Source organism: Mesoplodon bidens, assembly GCF_964165515.1.
Source record: "Mesoplodon bidens genome assembly, chromosome: 4".
NCBI classification, from domain to species: Eukaryota; Metazoa; Chordata; class Mammalia; order Artiodactyla; family Ziphiidae; genus Mesoplodon; species Mesoplodon bidens.
The window spans coordinates 124,985,710-125,002,876 of record NC_138160.1 but is presented as its reverse complement, the minus strand read 5'-3'; the positions used below and the strand labels follow the sequence as shown (position 1 = coordinate 125,002,876).

At 41.3% G+C, this 17,167-nt stretch overlaps 1 protein-coding gene across 2 annotated transcripts in view; it reads right to left on the bottom strand.

Annotated features, from left to right (window-relative positions):
• The window catches only part of SH3RF2 (SH3 domain containing ring finger 2), a 142,720-nt gene that overhangs the window by 28,539 nt on the left and 97,014 nt on the right, over nt 1-17,167 (bottom strand). For both annotated transcript variants that reach the window (XM_081232791.1, XM_081232792.1), the window contains exons 6-7: nt 3,851-3,942; nt 2,368-2,538 (exon numbers count right to left, since the gene is read on the bottom strand). In XM_081232791.1, coding sequence (XP_081088917.1) covers nt 2,368-2,538; nt 3,851-3,942 — 263 coding nt within the window. The remainder of the gene's footprint in view (nt 1-2,367; nt 2,539-3,850; nt 3,943-17,167) is intronic.

Below are 17,167 nucleotides of genomic sequence, written 5' to 3'. Positions count from 1 at the left end.
TATCATGATGATCTCATCTAGTCTTAGGGCTTTAAATACCATCTCAAGGCTGGACCTCTTTCTTAAATGCTAGACATGTATACTCAACCGCTTACCAATGTCTTTACTAGGAATACTAAGGCATCTGAGACTTAATCTTCTACGAACCAAGCTTTTGCTTCCCCCCAACACCTCAAAACCTGTTTGTTCCTCTCTTGGTTTTCAACTCCATCTCAGTAAAAGGCAACTCTGTCTTCCAGTTACTCAAGACAAAAAAAAAGGTGGACTCACCATGAATCTTCTCTTCTTTTACACCCAGTATTTGATTTGTCAGAAAATCCTGTTGTCTCTACCTTCAGAATATACCCAGAATCTAACCACTGCTCCCTCCCTCCACAGCTAGCGCTTTGGTTCATTTCACCGTCACGCCCTCCCCCAACCAGATTATTACAATATCTGCTTAACTAGTCTCTCTGCTTCCACCTTTTCCTATCTATAGTTTACCTTCAACCCAGCAACTAGAGGGATTCTGATTACAACGTAAATTAGATCATGTCATGCTTCTGCTCAAAGCTCTATAATATGGTTAAAGCCAAATTCCTCATTACGACCGAGGAAATTCTGTGTGATCTGAATCCCTGTTACCATTCTGACCTCATCACCTACTAACCCCCTCTCACTTCCCTAACCCAGTCCTATTGGCCTTCATGTCAGGGGTGCTTCTCCCTCAGGGCCTTTGTTCTGTACTTGCTGTTCCTTGGGCCTGGAACACACCTCCCTCATTCCTTCATTCTACCTTCTTACCGCTCAGTAAGGCCATCTCTGACCAAGCTTTTAACATTGTAATCACCCCCACGCAAATTCTATCCCCCTTTCCTGACTTCTTTTTTCTTCTTAGACCTTATCATTAGCACACCACATATATTACTTACGTGTCTTGTTTATTGTCTGTCTGTCCCACTAGAATGTAAGCTCCACTGGGCAAGGATATTGTGTCTTTTATTCACTGGTGTTTCTCCAGTATCTAAAAAGGTGCCTGACATATAGTGCTCAATACATATTTGTTGAATAAATGAATTAAAGCATCAGTTGTAGACATCCTTAGTTTGCCTTTGGAGGTTTTGCAGTTTTCTAACAAATTGCAAGAACCTTCCATTTGAAAGGAGTAACTATGATCCTCTATTCCAATTTTCTGACATGTGAAGAAATCTTTTTGCCTGGATCTGTTGGAACCCACATTTTGCCTGTAGTCTTTCTAGAAAGGGGATCCACCACCTCACCAGCCAGACTGATTAGAAAAATCTGTGGGTTAGAAAGTGCAGTCTTTTATTGAACCAGAACCTTCTAAGTTGTATTCACTGGTTCACTGTCTCCTCATGGAACAAATCTATTTCCTGGTCTACACATTCTGTTATGGTCCCTCTGACCCTTGTCTTCTGCAGCTCAAATAATCCTACTTTCTTTATAGGTTTCTCCAGTGATGTAGTTTCTGTCTCCTCACCATTGCTGCCCTCCACTGGACACACTGCCCCGCCTACATGAAAGTCCCCAAAACTGGCCATATATGACTCTAGCTCTGACCCCCATAGAGTACAATGGGATTATCCCTTTCCTTGGAGTTATGACTCTCTGGTATGTCATAAAGACAGAGTATATGTGTGGTGATGGTCTTGCTGCCTTGTGACAGGCTTTGCCTGGACTTATGGGGGTGGGGGTAGGAGGAACCATGGATAGTTTTGGGGTCTGTGTGTATTTGTGGTCATATGAGGTGGCTGGACAAACTGTATGCCAGTGAAATTGATGAATGTGCCAGAGAATGAAAAAGACTGGGGAAAGCTGCTTGGGAAGAAGATCTTCAGGGTAACTAGCATGTGACCTGGGGTGTGGATGGATGGGTAGTGGTCTGAGTCACAAAAACCCTGCCTAATGGCCCAGCATCCTGGGAAGTCTCCCAAGGTGCTCCAAGAGGTCTTCTGATCATTGTGTTTTCCCATTGTGCCATGATTGTGAAGTGTCAGGGTGCAGGGTGTGAGGTGTGATTTGGGGGGGATTATATAGTAGAAAACCTGAAATCTAGCTCTTGAGCAGACTGGTTAACTCTGCACATCAATTTCCTCATCTGTAAAATAACATCTACCTTAAACGAGATTATTGAGCATAGCCAATGAGTTAAGAGATGCAAAAGTGCTTGTAAAATGTGAAGAGCTATTTAAAAGATAACTATTCTGCTATTTTTTTTTAAGTTAAGTGTTAGGAGGGTACTAGAGCAAAAGCTGTTTCTTGGCCCTTACTCTGAAAGGGCATTGAGTCCTTCAGTGATTCAACCCACAGATGGCCCCTGGCCTAGGTGACCTGACCCTCTGATGCCTGAGATTGGAGAGGACCCACCTGAAAATGGGGATGACATAGTTGTTGGGGAAGATGCCGACTCGCCCGGTCACCAAGGAGACACCCCTGAGCCAGCCATCCTGGTACTTCCCCAGGACCCTGATGCCCTCTCCTTTCTGCAGGTCCAGTTCGTCGGGTCCATGGGCTGAGTAGGAGTGCAGGGCTACAAACCTGGGGAGACACAAGGAACTGTTAAAGGAAGCTGGTGAGTGGAGGGTATGGAACCAGTGAAGGGTGAAGCGAGAGAAAAACTCAGAGCCCACCTGCCCGGTGTTTAGCAACAACACCTTTTAAGAACTGAAATCTCACTATGTAAGGCAGATGAAAGTGGTGGAGCCTGGTTGAAGTAGCAGTGGAGGGGCCCAGATCCTTGCCCCCTCCTCCTCTCTGCTCCTCCACAGAGTGCCCCACAGCTGCAAATCACTCACTTAGGTCACATCAGCACTTTGACAATGGGGAAACTGGTCTAGAATAGAGAAAGGTGTTGGTGACCAGGAATCAGTGGCAGAGCTGGGTCTCAAACCTGGAAGTGATGGTTCTATCTAGGATGCTTTTTCACACTGCTTAGAATATGCCCCAAGACAATGGTCACAGCCATCAAGGTTCAGGGAACTGAGGGGTCAGCAGAGAAACCTCTCTGATCCACTCCCTCTCCTGAGGGTAGGGACATGTCTGACCCCCAGGAATGGCCCGAGGAGCTTAGCTTAATGTAGGCCGGAGGTGGACATGGGAAAATGGGAGGCAGGTGTTAATTTCAGTGTTTGGCACACAGTGGAATACTGGCTGCATGTTGGCATGGAGGAGGATGGGCTTGAAACATGGTAGAAATGTTCTCGGGTTAGAGCAGTGACTTGCCTCTCTGAAGTCCACACAGGAGTTGGGCAGGTAACATCCAGGTATGAGCCAGGGGGTGAAGACCCTGGGGAATAGTGAGGCTGTGGAAGGAGAATAACTGCCCGACTAAAGGCATTAAAAATAACCCACTTTGGCTTGCCAGGTTCGGGATTACCAGTGAATGGCCTCAGACTGGATGTTAGGAAGCCCTTCTAGACTCTATGGACTGTGAGACACTGAAAGGTTTTATCAAAGGGGCTAGGAGAGTGTTCTCATCTGCAAGGTTCCTTTCCCCTCTAAAATGCTATATTTATTTCTTGCTGATTACTAGAGCAACATCTATTGATGACCTAGCATTGTGAATCTAAAGGAAGACAATAGAAATTGCTCAGTACCCAAGCTTCCTGCAATGTTTTGGTATATGATCTTCCAGTCTCTTTCTACTTTTGTAAAATAATGAGCCAGGAAGATGTGGTTTGGTAATTTGTGTTTTTCACCATTATTCCCTTTGGAGGTTGTAAAAGAAGGGGAGCTGTTATCTCTCTGGATGTGTTGGTTGGGGACTGGGAATGCTTGATGGCAGAGGGATGGCAAAGATGACCCCTCTATGCCAGGACCGGGAGTGGAGGGTTGAGCTTTTTTTACTCACATGTTAGCTGAGAGGTGTTGCTGGGAGCCGGGCAGACTGATGATGGCCGTGGAATGTCCTGGGAAGGCAGGTGCAGTGTGATAAGTGCTGACCTACACAGACAGAAAAGCCAGGCAGAGCCAGTGAACATCACCAGCCAGGCCCACAGCAGAGTTGCTGCAGCCTGACGCAACTAAAACCAAGGGCCACGCCCGGCACCACCCAGCATGTGTCTTCTCTGTGGTTTGGGGCTGTGGGCAGAGCTGAGTGGTGGTAGATTGGTTTATGGTCTGCTGGGGTGGCATGCCAGGGTCGCAATCCAAAAGACTGCTCAGAGAGGGCAGAGGAGAAGACCTGTCTAGTTTACAGTCAACAGGGTACTGCCAGGATCCTCGATCTCTTCCCTGGGCCCCTCCCTACCCATCTCCCACTGCACTCACCTCCGTCTATGAAAACCTATTCTCATAAAATGATACAATGGCTAATACTGAGAACTTAACACTCGCCAGGCAGTTTCAAGAGCTTTACAAGTATCAGCTAATTTAATCCTTATTAAAGGGGCTATTATCATCCCTATTTTTGGATGAGAAACTGAGGGAAAGAAAAGTTACCTAACTAGTATGAAACAAATTTTTAAACCAGGTTGTCTAGGTCCTGAGCCCACACTATCAGTATTAACACACACACACAGACACACACACTCACATTCACACACACACACACACACACACACCAGTTTACCCAGTGACTTAAGGAAGGTAAATCTGCATCCTCTTTACTTTTCCAGGGTGAAAGAGGGAGCAATAATGCTAAAAGTATCTGGAAACTGCCTATTATCCTGGCACCTTGCCTGTTGTCTAATGTCTTACCTTGCTTATTTCCTTCTTGGCATATATCACAGGCTGTGATTGTTTCCTTGTTTAATTACTGACCATCCCCCATCACTAGACTGTAAGTTCCATGAGGGCAGGGACTATGTCTTGTTCATCATTGTATTTCTTATGTGCCCACTATGTACTTGTAGCTTAAAGAATGAATAAATGAACAAAAAGATCTTTCTACCCAGTCCACCAAGGACTAATGAAACCTCAACCATCTCCATGCCATCCAGAGTAAATACATTCAATCTGTCTTCAGTTGTCAACCCATAAGCGATGGTAGCTACATATGTGTGCCTTTTTAGGACTATGCATTTGTGGGTAAAACTATTATTTGCATTTGTGTGTTTGGGCAGTTGCTAATCCATTACTGAGTACATGTATCTCTGGTTCTTTCTACAATTGCATATGCTTTTTCAGAACCCATGACAATTGTATGTACATGTATGATGGCACTGGTCTATTGTATGTCTGATTATGTTCACATATGCGGGTCTGTGGATTGATAAGCATGTATACTCTGTGTGATTATATGTATGTGTGGTTGTAAATGTCTATCTGGAATTCTGTGTGTATGTATGTAAACTCTAGAGGTGTGTGCAAATATGCATGGGTATAGTTTTGTGTGTGTGCCAATGACTGTATAAATGTATGTATGGCTGAGTATGTATGTGTGACATTTCAATCCAGGTATAGGATCAGAAAACTATTCCAGTCAGATAGTAACAAGTGTTGGCAAGAATGTAGAGAAATCAAAACCCTCATACAGTGTTGGTGGAAATGTAAAATGGTTCAGGCCCTTTGGAAAATAGTTTTGCAGTTCCTCAAATGACTAAACATAGAATTACCATATGACCCAGTAAGTCCAATACCCAAGAGAGATGAAGACATATGTCCACACTAAAGCTTGTGCATGAATTTTAAAGCAGCATTATTTATAATAGGCAAAAGGTGGAAATAACCCAAATGTCCATTGACTAATGAATGAATAAACAAAATGTGGTATATCCATACAATGGAATATTATTCAACCATAAAAGAAATGAAGTATTGATATATGCCAGAACATGGATAAGCCTTGAAAACATTATGCTAATTTAAAGGAGTCAGACACAAAAAAATTACATAATTCCATTTATATGAAATGACCAGAATAGGCAAATCTATACAGAAAGTAGATTAGTGGTTTCCAGAGGCTGGGGTTATAGGGGGATATAGGAATAATAGTTAAGGGTACAGGGTTTCTTTTTGAGGTGATGACATATTGTAAAATTGTGGTGAAAATGATTGCACATATCTGTGAATATATTAAAAATCACTGACTTGTACATCTTAAATGGCTTAAATGTATGTTATGTGAAATATATTTTAATAAGCTTTAAAAAAAGTTGCCAAAAAGCATATGATCATCTCAATAGATGTAGTAAAAGCATTTGATAAAATTCAACATCCATTTATGATAAAAACGCTCCAGAAAGCAGGCAAAGAGGGAACATACCTCAACATAGTAAGGGCCATATATGGCAAACCCACAGCTAACATCGTACTCAATGATGAAAAATTGAAAGCATTTCCTCTAAGATCAGGAGCAAGACAAGGATGTCCACTTTCGCCACTTATATTCAACATAACTTTGGAAGTCCTAGGCATGGCAATCAGAGAAGAAAAAGAAATAAAAGGAATCCAAATTGGAAAGGAAGAAGTAAAACTGCTCGTTTGCAGATGACATGATACTATGAGTAGAAAATCCTAAAGACACCACCAGAAAAACGACTAGAGCTCATCAATGAATTTGGTAAAGTTGCAGGATATGAAATTAATATACAGAAACCTGTTGCATTTCTTTACACTAACAATGAAAGATCAGAAAGAGAAATTAAGAAAACAATCCCATTTACCACAACATCAAAAATACCTAGGAATAAACCTACCTAAGGAGGCAAAAGACCTGTACTCTGAAAACTATGATGCTGATGAAAGAAATCAAAGATGACACAAATAGATGGAAAGATATACTGTGTTCTTGGATTAGAAGAATCAATATTGTTAAAATGACCATACCACCCAAGGCAATCTACAGCTTCATTGCAATCCCTCTCAAAATACCAATGGCATTTTTCACAGAACTAGAACAAATAATTTAAAAATTTGTATGGAAACACAAAAGACCCCGAATAGCCAAAACAATCTTGAGAAAGAAGAACAGAGCTGAAAGAATGACACTCCTTGACTTCAAACCATAATAGTCATCAAAACAGTATTGTACTGGCACAAAAACAGGCACACAGATCAATGGAACAGGATAGCACAGAAATAAACCCACACACTTATGTTCAATTAATCTATGACAAAGGAGAAAAGACTATGCAATGCAGAAAAGACAGTCTCTCTTCAATAAGTGATGCTGGGAAAACTGGACAACTACATATAAAAGAAAGGGGGCTTCCCTGGTGGCACAGTGGTTGAGAGTCTGCCTGCCAATGCAGGAGACACGGGTTCATGCCCCGGTCCAGGAAGAGCCCACATGCCGCGGAGCAGCTGGGCCCGTGAGGCAAGGCTGCTGAGCCTGTGCATCCGGAGCCTGTGCTCCGCAACGGGAGAGGATACAACAGTGAGAGGCCCACGTACCGCAAAAAAAAAAAAAAAGAAAAAGAAAAAAGAAAACATATAAAAGAAAGGAATTAGAACATCCTCTAATACTATGTAGAAAAATAAACTCTAAATGGATTAAAGACCTAAATATAAGACTGGATACTATGAAACTCCTAGAGAAAAACATAGGCAGAACACTCTGACATAAATTGTAGCAATATTTTTTTGGATCTGTCTCCTAAAGTAAAGGAGATAAAAGCAAAAATAAGCAAATGGGACCTAATTAACTTAAAAGCTTTTGCACAGCAAATGTAGCCATTGACAAAATGAAAAGACAACCTACTGAATGACAAAAGATATTTGCAAATGATATGACCAATAAGGGATTACTATCCAACATACGTAAACAGTTCATACAACTCAACAACAAAAAAACAAACAACTGATTAAAAATGGGCAGAAGGTCTAAATAGATATGTTTCCAAAGAGGAAATGCAGATGGCCAACAGGCATGTGAAAAGACGTTCAACATTGCTAATCATCAGGGAAATGCAAAACAAAACCACAATGAGATATCACTTCACACCTGTGAGAATGGCTATCATCAAAAAGGACACAAATAACAAATGTTGGTGAGGATGTGGAGAAAAGTAAACCTCTGTACACTGTTGGTGGGAGCCACTGTGGTGCAGCCACTGTGGAAAACAGTATGGAGGTTTATCAAAGAAATAAAAATAGAACTAACATATGACCCAGCAATTAAACTCCTGGGTATATGTACAAAACAAGCAAACAAAAAAACAACCAAAAACACTAATTTGAAAAGATACACGCACTCCTGACCTAGAGGAACTTGACCAACAAGTAGAAGATGACGAGAGAGCCTGAACCAAGATGGCGGAGTACAAGGACGTACTCTCACTCCCTCTTGTGAGAACACCAGAATCACAGCTAACTGCTGAACAATCATCGACAGGAAGACACTGGAACTCACCAAAAATGATACCCCACATCCAAAGACAAAGGAGAAGCCACAATGAGACGGTAGGAGGGGTGCAATCACAGTAAAATCAAATCCCATAACTGCTGGGTAGGTGATTCACAAACTAGAGAACACTTATACCACAGAAGTCCACCCACTGGAGTGAAGGTTCTGAGCCCCACGTCAGGCTTCCGAACCTGGGGGTCCGGCAACAGGAGGAGGAGTTCCTAGATAATCAGACTTTGAGGCCTAGTGGGATTTGATTGCAGGACTTGACAGGACTGGGGAAACAGAGACTCCACTCTTGGAGGGCACACACAAAGTAGTGTGCGCATCAGGACCCAGGGGAAGGAGCAGTGACCCCAGGGGAGACTGAAGCAGACCTACCTGCTAGTGTTGGAGGGTCTCCTGCAGAGGTGGTGGGTGGCTGTGGCTCACCGTGAGGACAAGGACACTGGGAGCAGAAGTTCTCAGAAGTACTCCTTGGCGTGAGCCCTCCCAGAGTCTGCCATTAGCCCATTAGCAGCCTCCAGTGTTGGGTTGCCTCAGGCCAAACAATGAACACGGAGGGAATCCAGCCCCACCCATCAGCAGTCCAGCGGATTAAAGTTTTACTGAGCTCTGCCCACCAGAGCAACAGCCAGCACTACCCACCTCCAGTCCTTCCCATCAGGAAACTCGCACAAGCCTCTTAGATAGCCTCATCCACCAGAGGGCAGACAGCAGAAGCAAGAAGAACTACAATCCTGCAGCCTGTGGAATGAAAACCACATTCACAGAAAGACAGACAAGATGAAAAGGCAGAGGGCTGTGTACCAGATGAAGGAACAAGATAAAACCCCAGAAAAAAAACTAAATGAAGTGGAGATAGGCAACCTTCCAGAAAGAGCATTCAGAATAATGATAGTGAAGAGGATCCAGGACCTCGGAAAAAGAATGGAGGCAAAGATCGAGAAGATGCAAGAAATGTTTAACAAAGACCTAGAAGAATTAAAGAACAAACAAACAGACATGAACAATACAATAAGTGAAAAGAAAACTACACTAGAAGGAATCAATAGCAGAATAACTGAGGCAGAAGAATGGATAAGTGAACTAGAAGACAGAATGGTGGAATTCACTGCTGCTGAACAGAATAAAGAAAAAAGGATGGAAAGAAATGAAGACAGCCTAAGAGACCTTTGGGACAACATTAAACGCAACAACATTCGCATTATAGGGGTCCCAGAGGGACAAGAGAGAGAGAGAGGACCTGAGAAAATATTGGAAGAGATTATAGTCAAAAACTTCCCTAACATGGGAAAGGAAATAGACACCCAAGTCCAGGAAGTGCAGAGAGTCCCATACAGGATAAACCCAAGGAGGAACATGCCGAGACACATAATAATCAAATTGGCAACAATTAAAGGCAAAGAAAAATTATTGAAAGCACCAAGGGAAAAACAACAAATAACATACAAGGGAACTCCCATAAGGTTAACAGCTGCTTTGTCAGCAGAAACTCTACAAGCCAGAAGGGAGTGGCATGATATACTTAAAGTGATGAAAGGGAAGAATCTACAACCAAGATTACTCTACCTGACAAGGATCTCATTCAGATTCGATGGAGAAATCAAAATCTTTACAGACAGGCAAAAGCTAAGAGAATTCAGCACCACCAAACCAGCTCTACAACAAATGCTAAAGGAACTTCTCTATGTAGGAAACACAAGAGAAGAAAAGGACCTACAAAACAAACCCAAAACAATTAAGAAAATGGTCATAGGAACATACGTATCGATAATTACCTTAAACGTGAATGGATTAAATGCTCCAACCAAAAGGCACAGGCTTGCTGAATAGATAAAAAAAACAAGACCCATCTATATGCTGTCTACAAGAGACCCACTTCAGACCTAGGGACACATACAGACTGAGGGTGAAGGGATGGAAAAAGATATTCCATGCAAATGGAAATCAAAAGAAAGCTGGAGTAGCAATACTCATATCAGATAAAATAGAGAATAACATTCTTTAAAATAAAGAATGTTACAAGAGACAAGGAAGGACACTACATAATGATCAAGGGGTGAATCCAAGAAGAAGATATAACAATTATAAATATATATGCACCCAACATAGGAGCACCTCAATACATATGGCAACTGCTAACAGCTCTAAAAGAGGATATTGACAGTAACACAATAATAGTGGGGGAGTTTAACACCTCACTTACATCAGTGGACAGATCATCCAAAATGAAAATAATTAAGGAAACAGAAGCTTTAAATGACACAATAGACCAGATAGATTTAGTCGATATTTATAGGACATTCCATCCCAAAACATCAGATTACACTTTCTTCTCAAGTGAGCACGGAACATTCTCCAGGATAGATCACATCTTGGGTCACAAATCAAGCCTTGGTAAATTTAAAAAAAATTGAAATCATATCAAGCATCTTTTCTGACCACAATGCCATGAGATTAGAAATGAATTACAGGGAAAAAAATGTAAAAAACACAAACACATGGAGGCTAAACAATACATTACTAAATAACCAAGAGATCACTGAAGAAATCAAAGAGGAAGTCAAAAAATACCTAGAGACAAATGACAATGAAAACACGACGATCCAAAACCTATGGGATGCAGCAAAAGCAGTTCCAAGAGAGAAGTTTATAGCTATACAAGCCTACCTCAAGAAACAAAAAATCTCAAATAAACAATCTAACCTTACACCTAAAGGAACTAGAGAAAGAAGAACAAACAAAACCCAAAGTTAGCAGAAGGAAAGAAATCATAAAGATCAGAGCAGAAATAAAATAGAAACAAAGAAAACAATAGCAAAGATCAATAAAACTAAAAGCTGGTTCTTTGAGAAGATAAACAAAATGGATAAACCGTTAGCCAGACTCATCAAGAAAAAGAGGGAGAGGACTCAAATCAATAAAATTATAACGAAAAAGGAGAAGTTACAACAGACACCGCAGAAATACAAAGCATCCTAAGCGACTACTACAAGCAACTCTATGCCAATAAAATGGACAACCTGGAAGAAATGGACAAATTCCTAGAAAGTTATAACCTTCCAACACTGAACCAGGAAGAAATAGAAAATATGAACAGGCCAATCACAAGTAATGAAATTGAAACTGTGATTAAAAATCTTCCAAGAAACAAAAGTCCAGGACCAGATGCCTTCACAGGTGAATTCTATCAAACATTTAGAGAAGAGCTGACACCCATCCTGCTCAAACTCTTCCAAAAAATTGCAGAGGAAGGAACACTCCCAAACTCATTCTATAAGGCCACCATCACCCTGATACCAAAACCAGACAAAGATACTTCAAAAAAAGAAAATTACAGACAAATGTCCCTGATGAATATAGATACAAAAATCCTTAACGAATTACTAGCAAACAGAATCCAACAACACATTAAAAGGATCATACACAATGATCAAGTGGGATTTATCCCAGGGATGCAAGGATTCTGCAATATATGCAAATCAATCAATGTGATATACCATATTAACAAATTGAAGAAGAAAAACCATATGATCATCTCAGTAGATGCAGAAAAAGCTCTTGACAAAATTCAACACCCATTTATGATAAAAACTCTCCAGACTGGGCCCGTGTGCCACAACTGCAGAGCCTGTGTTCTGGAGCCTGCGGGCCACAACTGCTGAGCCAGTGTGCCACAACTACTGAAGTCTGGACACCTGGAGCCCGTGCTCCACAGCGGGAGAGGCCACCACAGTGGGAGGCCTGTGCACTGCAATAAAGGGTGGCCCCTGCTCGCCGCTTCTGGAGGGAGCCCGCGCGCAGCATCGAAGACCCAATACAGACCAAAAATAAATAAATAAATATTTTAAAAGATGGTTAAAAAAAAAATCTCTCCAGAAAGTGGGCATAGAGGGAACCTACCTCAACATAATAAAGGCCACATACAACAAACCCACAGAAAACATCATTCTCAATGGTGAAAAACTGAAAGCATTTCCTCTAAGATCAGGAACAAGACAAGGATGTCCACTCTCACCACTAGTATTCAACATAGTTTTGGAAGTTCTAGCCACAGCAATCAGAGAAGAAAAAGAAATAAAAGGAATACAAATTGGAAAAGAAGAAGTAAAGCTGTCACTGTTTACAGATGACATGATACTATACATAGAGGATCCTAAAGATGCCACCAGAAAACTACTAGAGCTAATCAATGAATTTGGTAAAGTTGCAGGATACAAAATTAATGCACAGAAATCTCCTGTATTCCTATATACTAATGATGAAAAATCTGAAAGAGAAATTAAGGAAACACTCCCATTTACCACTGCAGCAAAAAGAATAAAATACCGAGGAATAAACCTACCTAGGGGGACAAAAGACCTGTATGCAGAAAACTATAAGATACTGATGAAAGAAATTAAAGATGATACCAACAGATGGAGAGATATACCATGTTCTTGGATTCGAAGAATCAATATTGTGAAGATGACTGTACTACCCAAAGCAATCTACAGATTCAATGCAATCCCTATCAAATTACCAATGGCATTTTTTACGGAACTAGAACAAAAATCTTAAAATTTGTTATGGAGGCACAAAAGACCCCGAATAGCCAAAGCAGTTTTGAGGGAAAAAAGTGGAGCTGGTGGAATCAGACTCCCTGACTTCAGACTATACTACAAAGGTACAGTAATCAAGACAATATGGTACTGGCACAAAAACTGAAATATAGATCAATGGAACAAGATAGAAAACCCAGAGATAAACCCACACACCTGTGGTCAGCTAATCTATGACAAAGGAGGCAAGGATATACAATGGAGAAAAGACAGTCTCTTCAATAGGTGGTGCTGGGAAAAGTGGACAGCTACATGTAAAAGAATGAAATTAGAACACTCCCTAACACTATACACAAAAATAAACTCAAAATGGATTAGAGACCTAAATGTACGACTGGACACTATAGAACTCTTAAAGGAAAACATAGGAAGAACACTCTGTGACATAAATCACAGGAAGATATTTTTTGATCCTCCTCCTAGAGTAATTGAAATAAAAACAAAAATAAACAAATGGGACCTAATGAAACTTCAAAGCTTTTGCACAGCTAAGGAAACCATAAACAAGACAAAAAGGCAATCCTCAGAATGGGAGAAAATATTTGCAAATAAATTAATGGACAAAGGCTTAATCTCCAAAATATATAAACAGCTCATGCAGCTCAATATTAAAAAAACAAACAACCCAATTCAAAAGTGGGCCAAAGACCTAAATAGACATTTCTCCAAGGAAGACATACAGATGGCCAACAAGCACATGAAAAGCTGCTCAACATCATTAATTGTTAGAGAAATGAAAATCAAAACTACAGTGAGGTATTGTATTCACACCAGTTAGAATGGGCATCATCAGAAAATCTACAAACAACAAATGCTGGAGAGGGTGTGGAGGAAAGGGAACCCTCATGCACTGTTGGTGAGAATGTAAATTGATACAGTCACTATGGAGAACAGCATGAAGGTTCCTTAAAAAACTAAAAATAGAATTACCATATGATCCAGCAATCCCACTACTGGGCACATACCCAGAGAAAACCATAATTCAAAGAGACAAATGCACCCCAATGTTCATTGCAGCACTTTTTACAATAGCCAGGTCACGGAAGCAACCTAAATGTCCATCGACAGACGAATGGATAAAGAAGATGTGGTACATATATACAATGGAATATTACTCAGCCATAAAAAGGAACAAAATTGGGTCATTTGCTGAGATGTGGATGGATCTAGTGACTGTCATACAGAGTGAAGTAAGTCAGAAAGAGAAAAACAAATATCGTATATTAACTCATATGTTTATGTGGAACCTAGAAAAATGGTACAGTTGAACTGGTTTGCAGGGCAGAAATTGAGACACAGATGTAGAGAACAAACGTATGGACACCAAGGGGGGAAGTGGCAGGGGGGTGGTGGTGGTGGTGTGATGAATTGGGAGATTAGGATTGACATGTATACACTGATGTGTATAATATTGATGACTAATAAGAACCTGTTGTATAAAAAAATAAAATTAAATTCAAAAATTAAAAAAAAAGAAAAGATACATGCACTCCAATGCTTACAGCTGCATTATTTACAACTGCCAAGATATGGAAGCAACTTAAGTGTCCATCAAGAGATGAATGGATAAAGAAGATGTGATATAAATATACAATGGAATACTACTCAGCCATAAAAAAGAACAAAATTTTGCCATTTGCAGCAACATGGATGGACTTGGAGGGCATTATGCTAAGCAAAATAAGTCAAACAGAGGAAGACAGATGCTGAATGATAGCACTTATATGTGGAATCTAAAAAATACAGCAAACAAGTAAATATAACAAAAACAGAGCAGACTCACATGTGAAGAATAAACTAGTCGTTACCAGTGGGGAGAGGCAGGAGGGACAATATAGGGGTGGGGAAGTGGGAGGTTCAAACTATTGTGTATAAGATAGGCTACAAGGATGTATTTACAACATGGGGAATATAGCCAATATTTAGTAATAACTGTAAATGGAGTGTGACCTTTAAAAATTGTATTTAAAAAAACCCCAAAGACTATTCCATGGTTATCCATCTGAAGGCCTCTAACACTGCATAAAGTGCTCTGAGCTTTGCAATCAAACACTTTCATACTGGTTCCCTTAAACAAGCTGCTGGCTTTGGGCTAGGATCTCCTTCCCTGCAACTGGGCAAGATAAAACCCTGCTGGGATTGGGAGATGTGCCAAGGGAGGGCCTCGTTGTGTGAACAACTAATCTTATGTTTGTGTAGGCTGTTGGACCACTGATTAAGCAGGATGAACCTCACTTAACACCTGTGACTTTCCAATGTTATGTTTGAGTAAAAAGCCCTGCCATCCATAAACACTATTAATCCCTTAGGGAGGAGGAAGATGCCGGCATGCAAAAAAGTTATCCCTTCATTATACCAGGCTTTTTACCTCTCTAGGTCTTTGGCTGGAGAGGGGGTCTTTCCCCCTGTTTGGAACATGGAACCCTGCCAGAACTGAAATCACTGGGATTGTGATGGAGTTCCTTCTACTGTGGAATGGGAAACGAGGACAGATTCTCAGATTTTGAGGTGTCTGGGAGGAGAAGGAAGAATACAAATGGAGAAGGAGGAGGAGGGAGAGAGGGAGATAGTGGACAACTCTGAAAGTTGGGGAGAGAGTCAGAAACTGAGACTGAGACACAGTGGGAGAAAGAGATAGATCCAGAGGGATAGAGGAAAGAAGAAGAAAAGGTAGATTAAGAAAAGACTGGGGAAACTCATAACCCATTCAGAAGACAAATAACCCAATTAAAAAGTGGGCAGAAGACATCACGGAAGAAGATCTATTGAGTGGCCAGTAAGTACATGAAAAAGTGCTCAACATCAACAATTTTCAAGAAAATACAAATTAAAACCACCATGAGATACCACTGTACACCTCTAAGAATGGCTAAAGTTAAAAACTGACCATACCAAAGTGGTGGTGAGGATGTGGAGCAACTAGAATTCTTTTTTTTTTTTTTTTTTTTGCAGTACGCGGGCCTCTCACTGCTGTGGCCTCTCCCACTGTGGAGCACAGGCTCTGGATGCGCAGGCTCAGTGGCCATGGCTCACGGGCCTAGCTGCTCCGCGGCATGTGGGATCCTCCTGGACTGGGGCACAAACCCGTGTCCCCTGCATCGGCAGGTGGACTCTCAACCACTGTGCCACCAGGGAAGCCCTAGAATTCTTATATGTTGCTGATGGAGATGTAAAATGGTGCCACCACACAGGACAAGTTGACCGTTTTAAATAAAGTGAAATATACACTTACCACTCTACTCAGCATCCTACTCACAAGTATTTACCTAACAGAAATGCAAACTTATGTCCATACAAGGACTTGTACATGACTGTTTATAGCAGCTTTATTTATTTTAGCCAGAAACAGGAAACAACCCAAATGCCAATCAATGGGTGAGTGAATAAACTGTGGTACAAACACAGTGGAGTATTCCTCAGGAATACATGCAACTACATGGAAGAATCTTAACATCATCCTAAGTAAAAGAAGCATGAAACACAAAATTACATATTCTGTGATGCCATTTATGTAACATTCTAAAAAAAGCCAAAACTATAGTGACAGCTAGATTAGGCATTACCAAGAGCCAGGGATGGGGAGAGATGATTGATTGCAAAGGGGCACAAGGAAACTTTTGGGGGTGATAGAAATGTTCTATATCTTGATTTTGTTTGTCATTACCTTTTTACATCTGCCAAGTCATTGAACTGTATGCTTAAAATCGTTGAACTTTATGTAACTATAGCTCAATAAAGCTGTTAAAAAATAGGAATATATTATCTAGTTGGCAGGAACCATCCAAGTGGCCATAGCTTGACCCAGCCCAAGCTCTGGGATTGGTCAGTGAAGGAGATAAGGGTGATGGCTCAGCTTCACAGTGGACAGCTAGGCAGTGGCCCTCATGGCAGGGGGCCACCCGAATAGGAGAGAAATCAAAGGTAGAAACCTATGCATCAGACAGAAGCTCAGTAAATAAGGTGAAAACAAAAATGAATGAATGAATGAATGGAGTGATAGGAAAAGAGAGCAAGATAGATAAAGGCAGGGAAGGAGGACAGACAGAACAAGACAGAAACAAAGGCGCCACCCAGTAAATGAAGACAACTAGGTAGACGGCCAACTTCTGAGGAGGCAAGTCTGTTCCTGTCACTGGCATCCAAGACAGACGCCCAGCCTGTCTGAGTGAACGGGCCTCTGGCGTGTGGTTTCCTGAGGTCAATTGTGATTTCAGGTCCCCGTGCCACAAAGGGTTTGTGAGGCTGCATGCGAGGTCCTCTAGCATCTGGTGCTTCC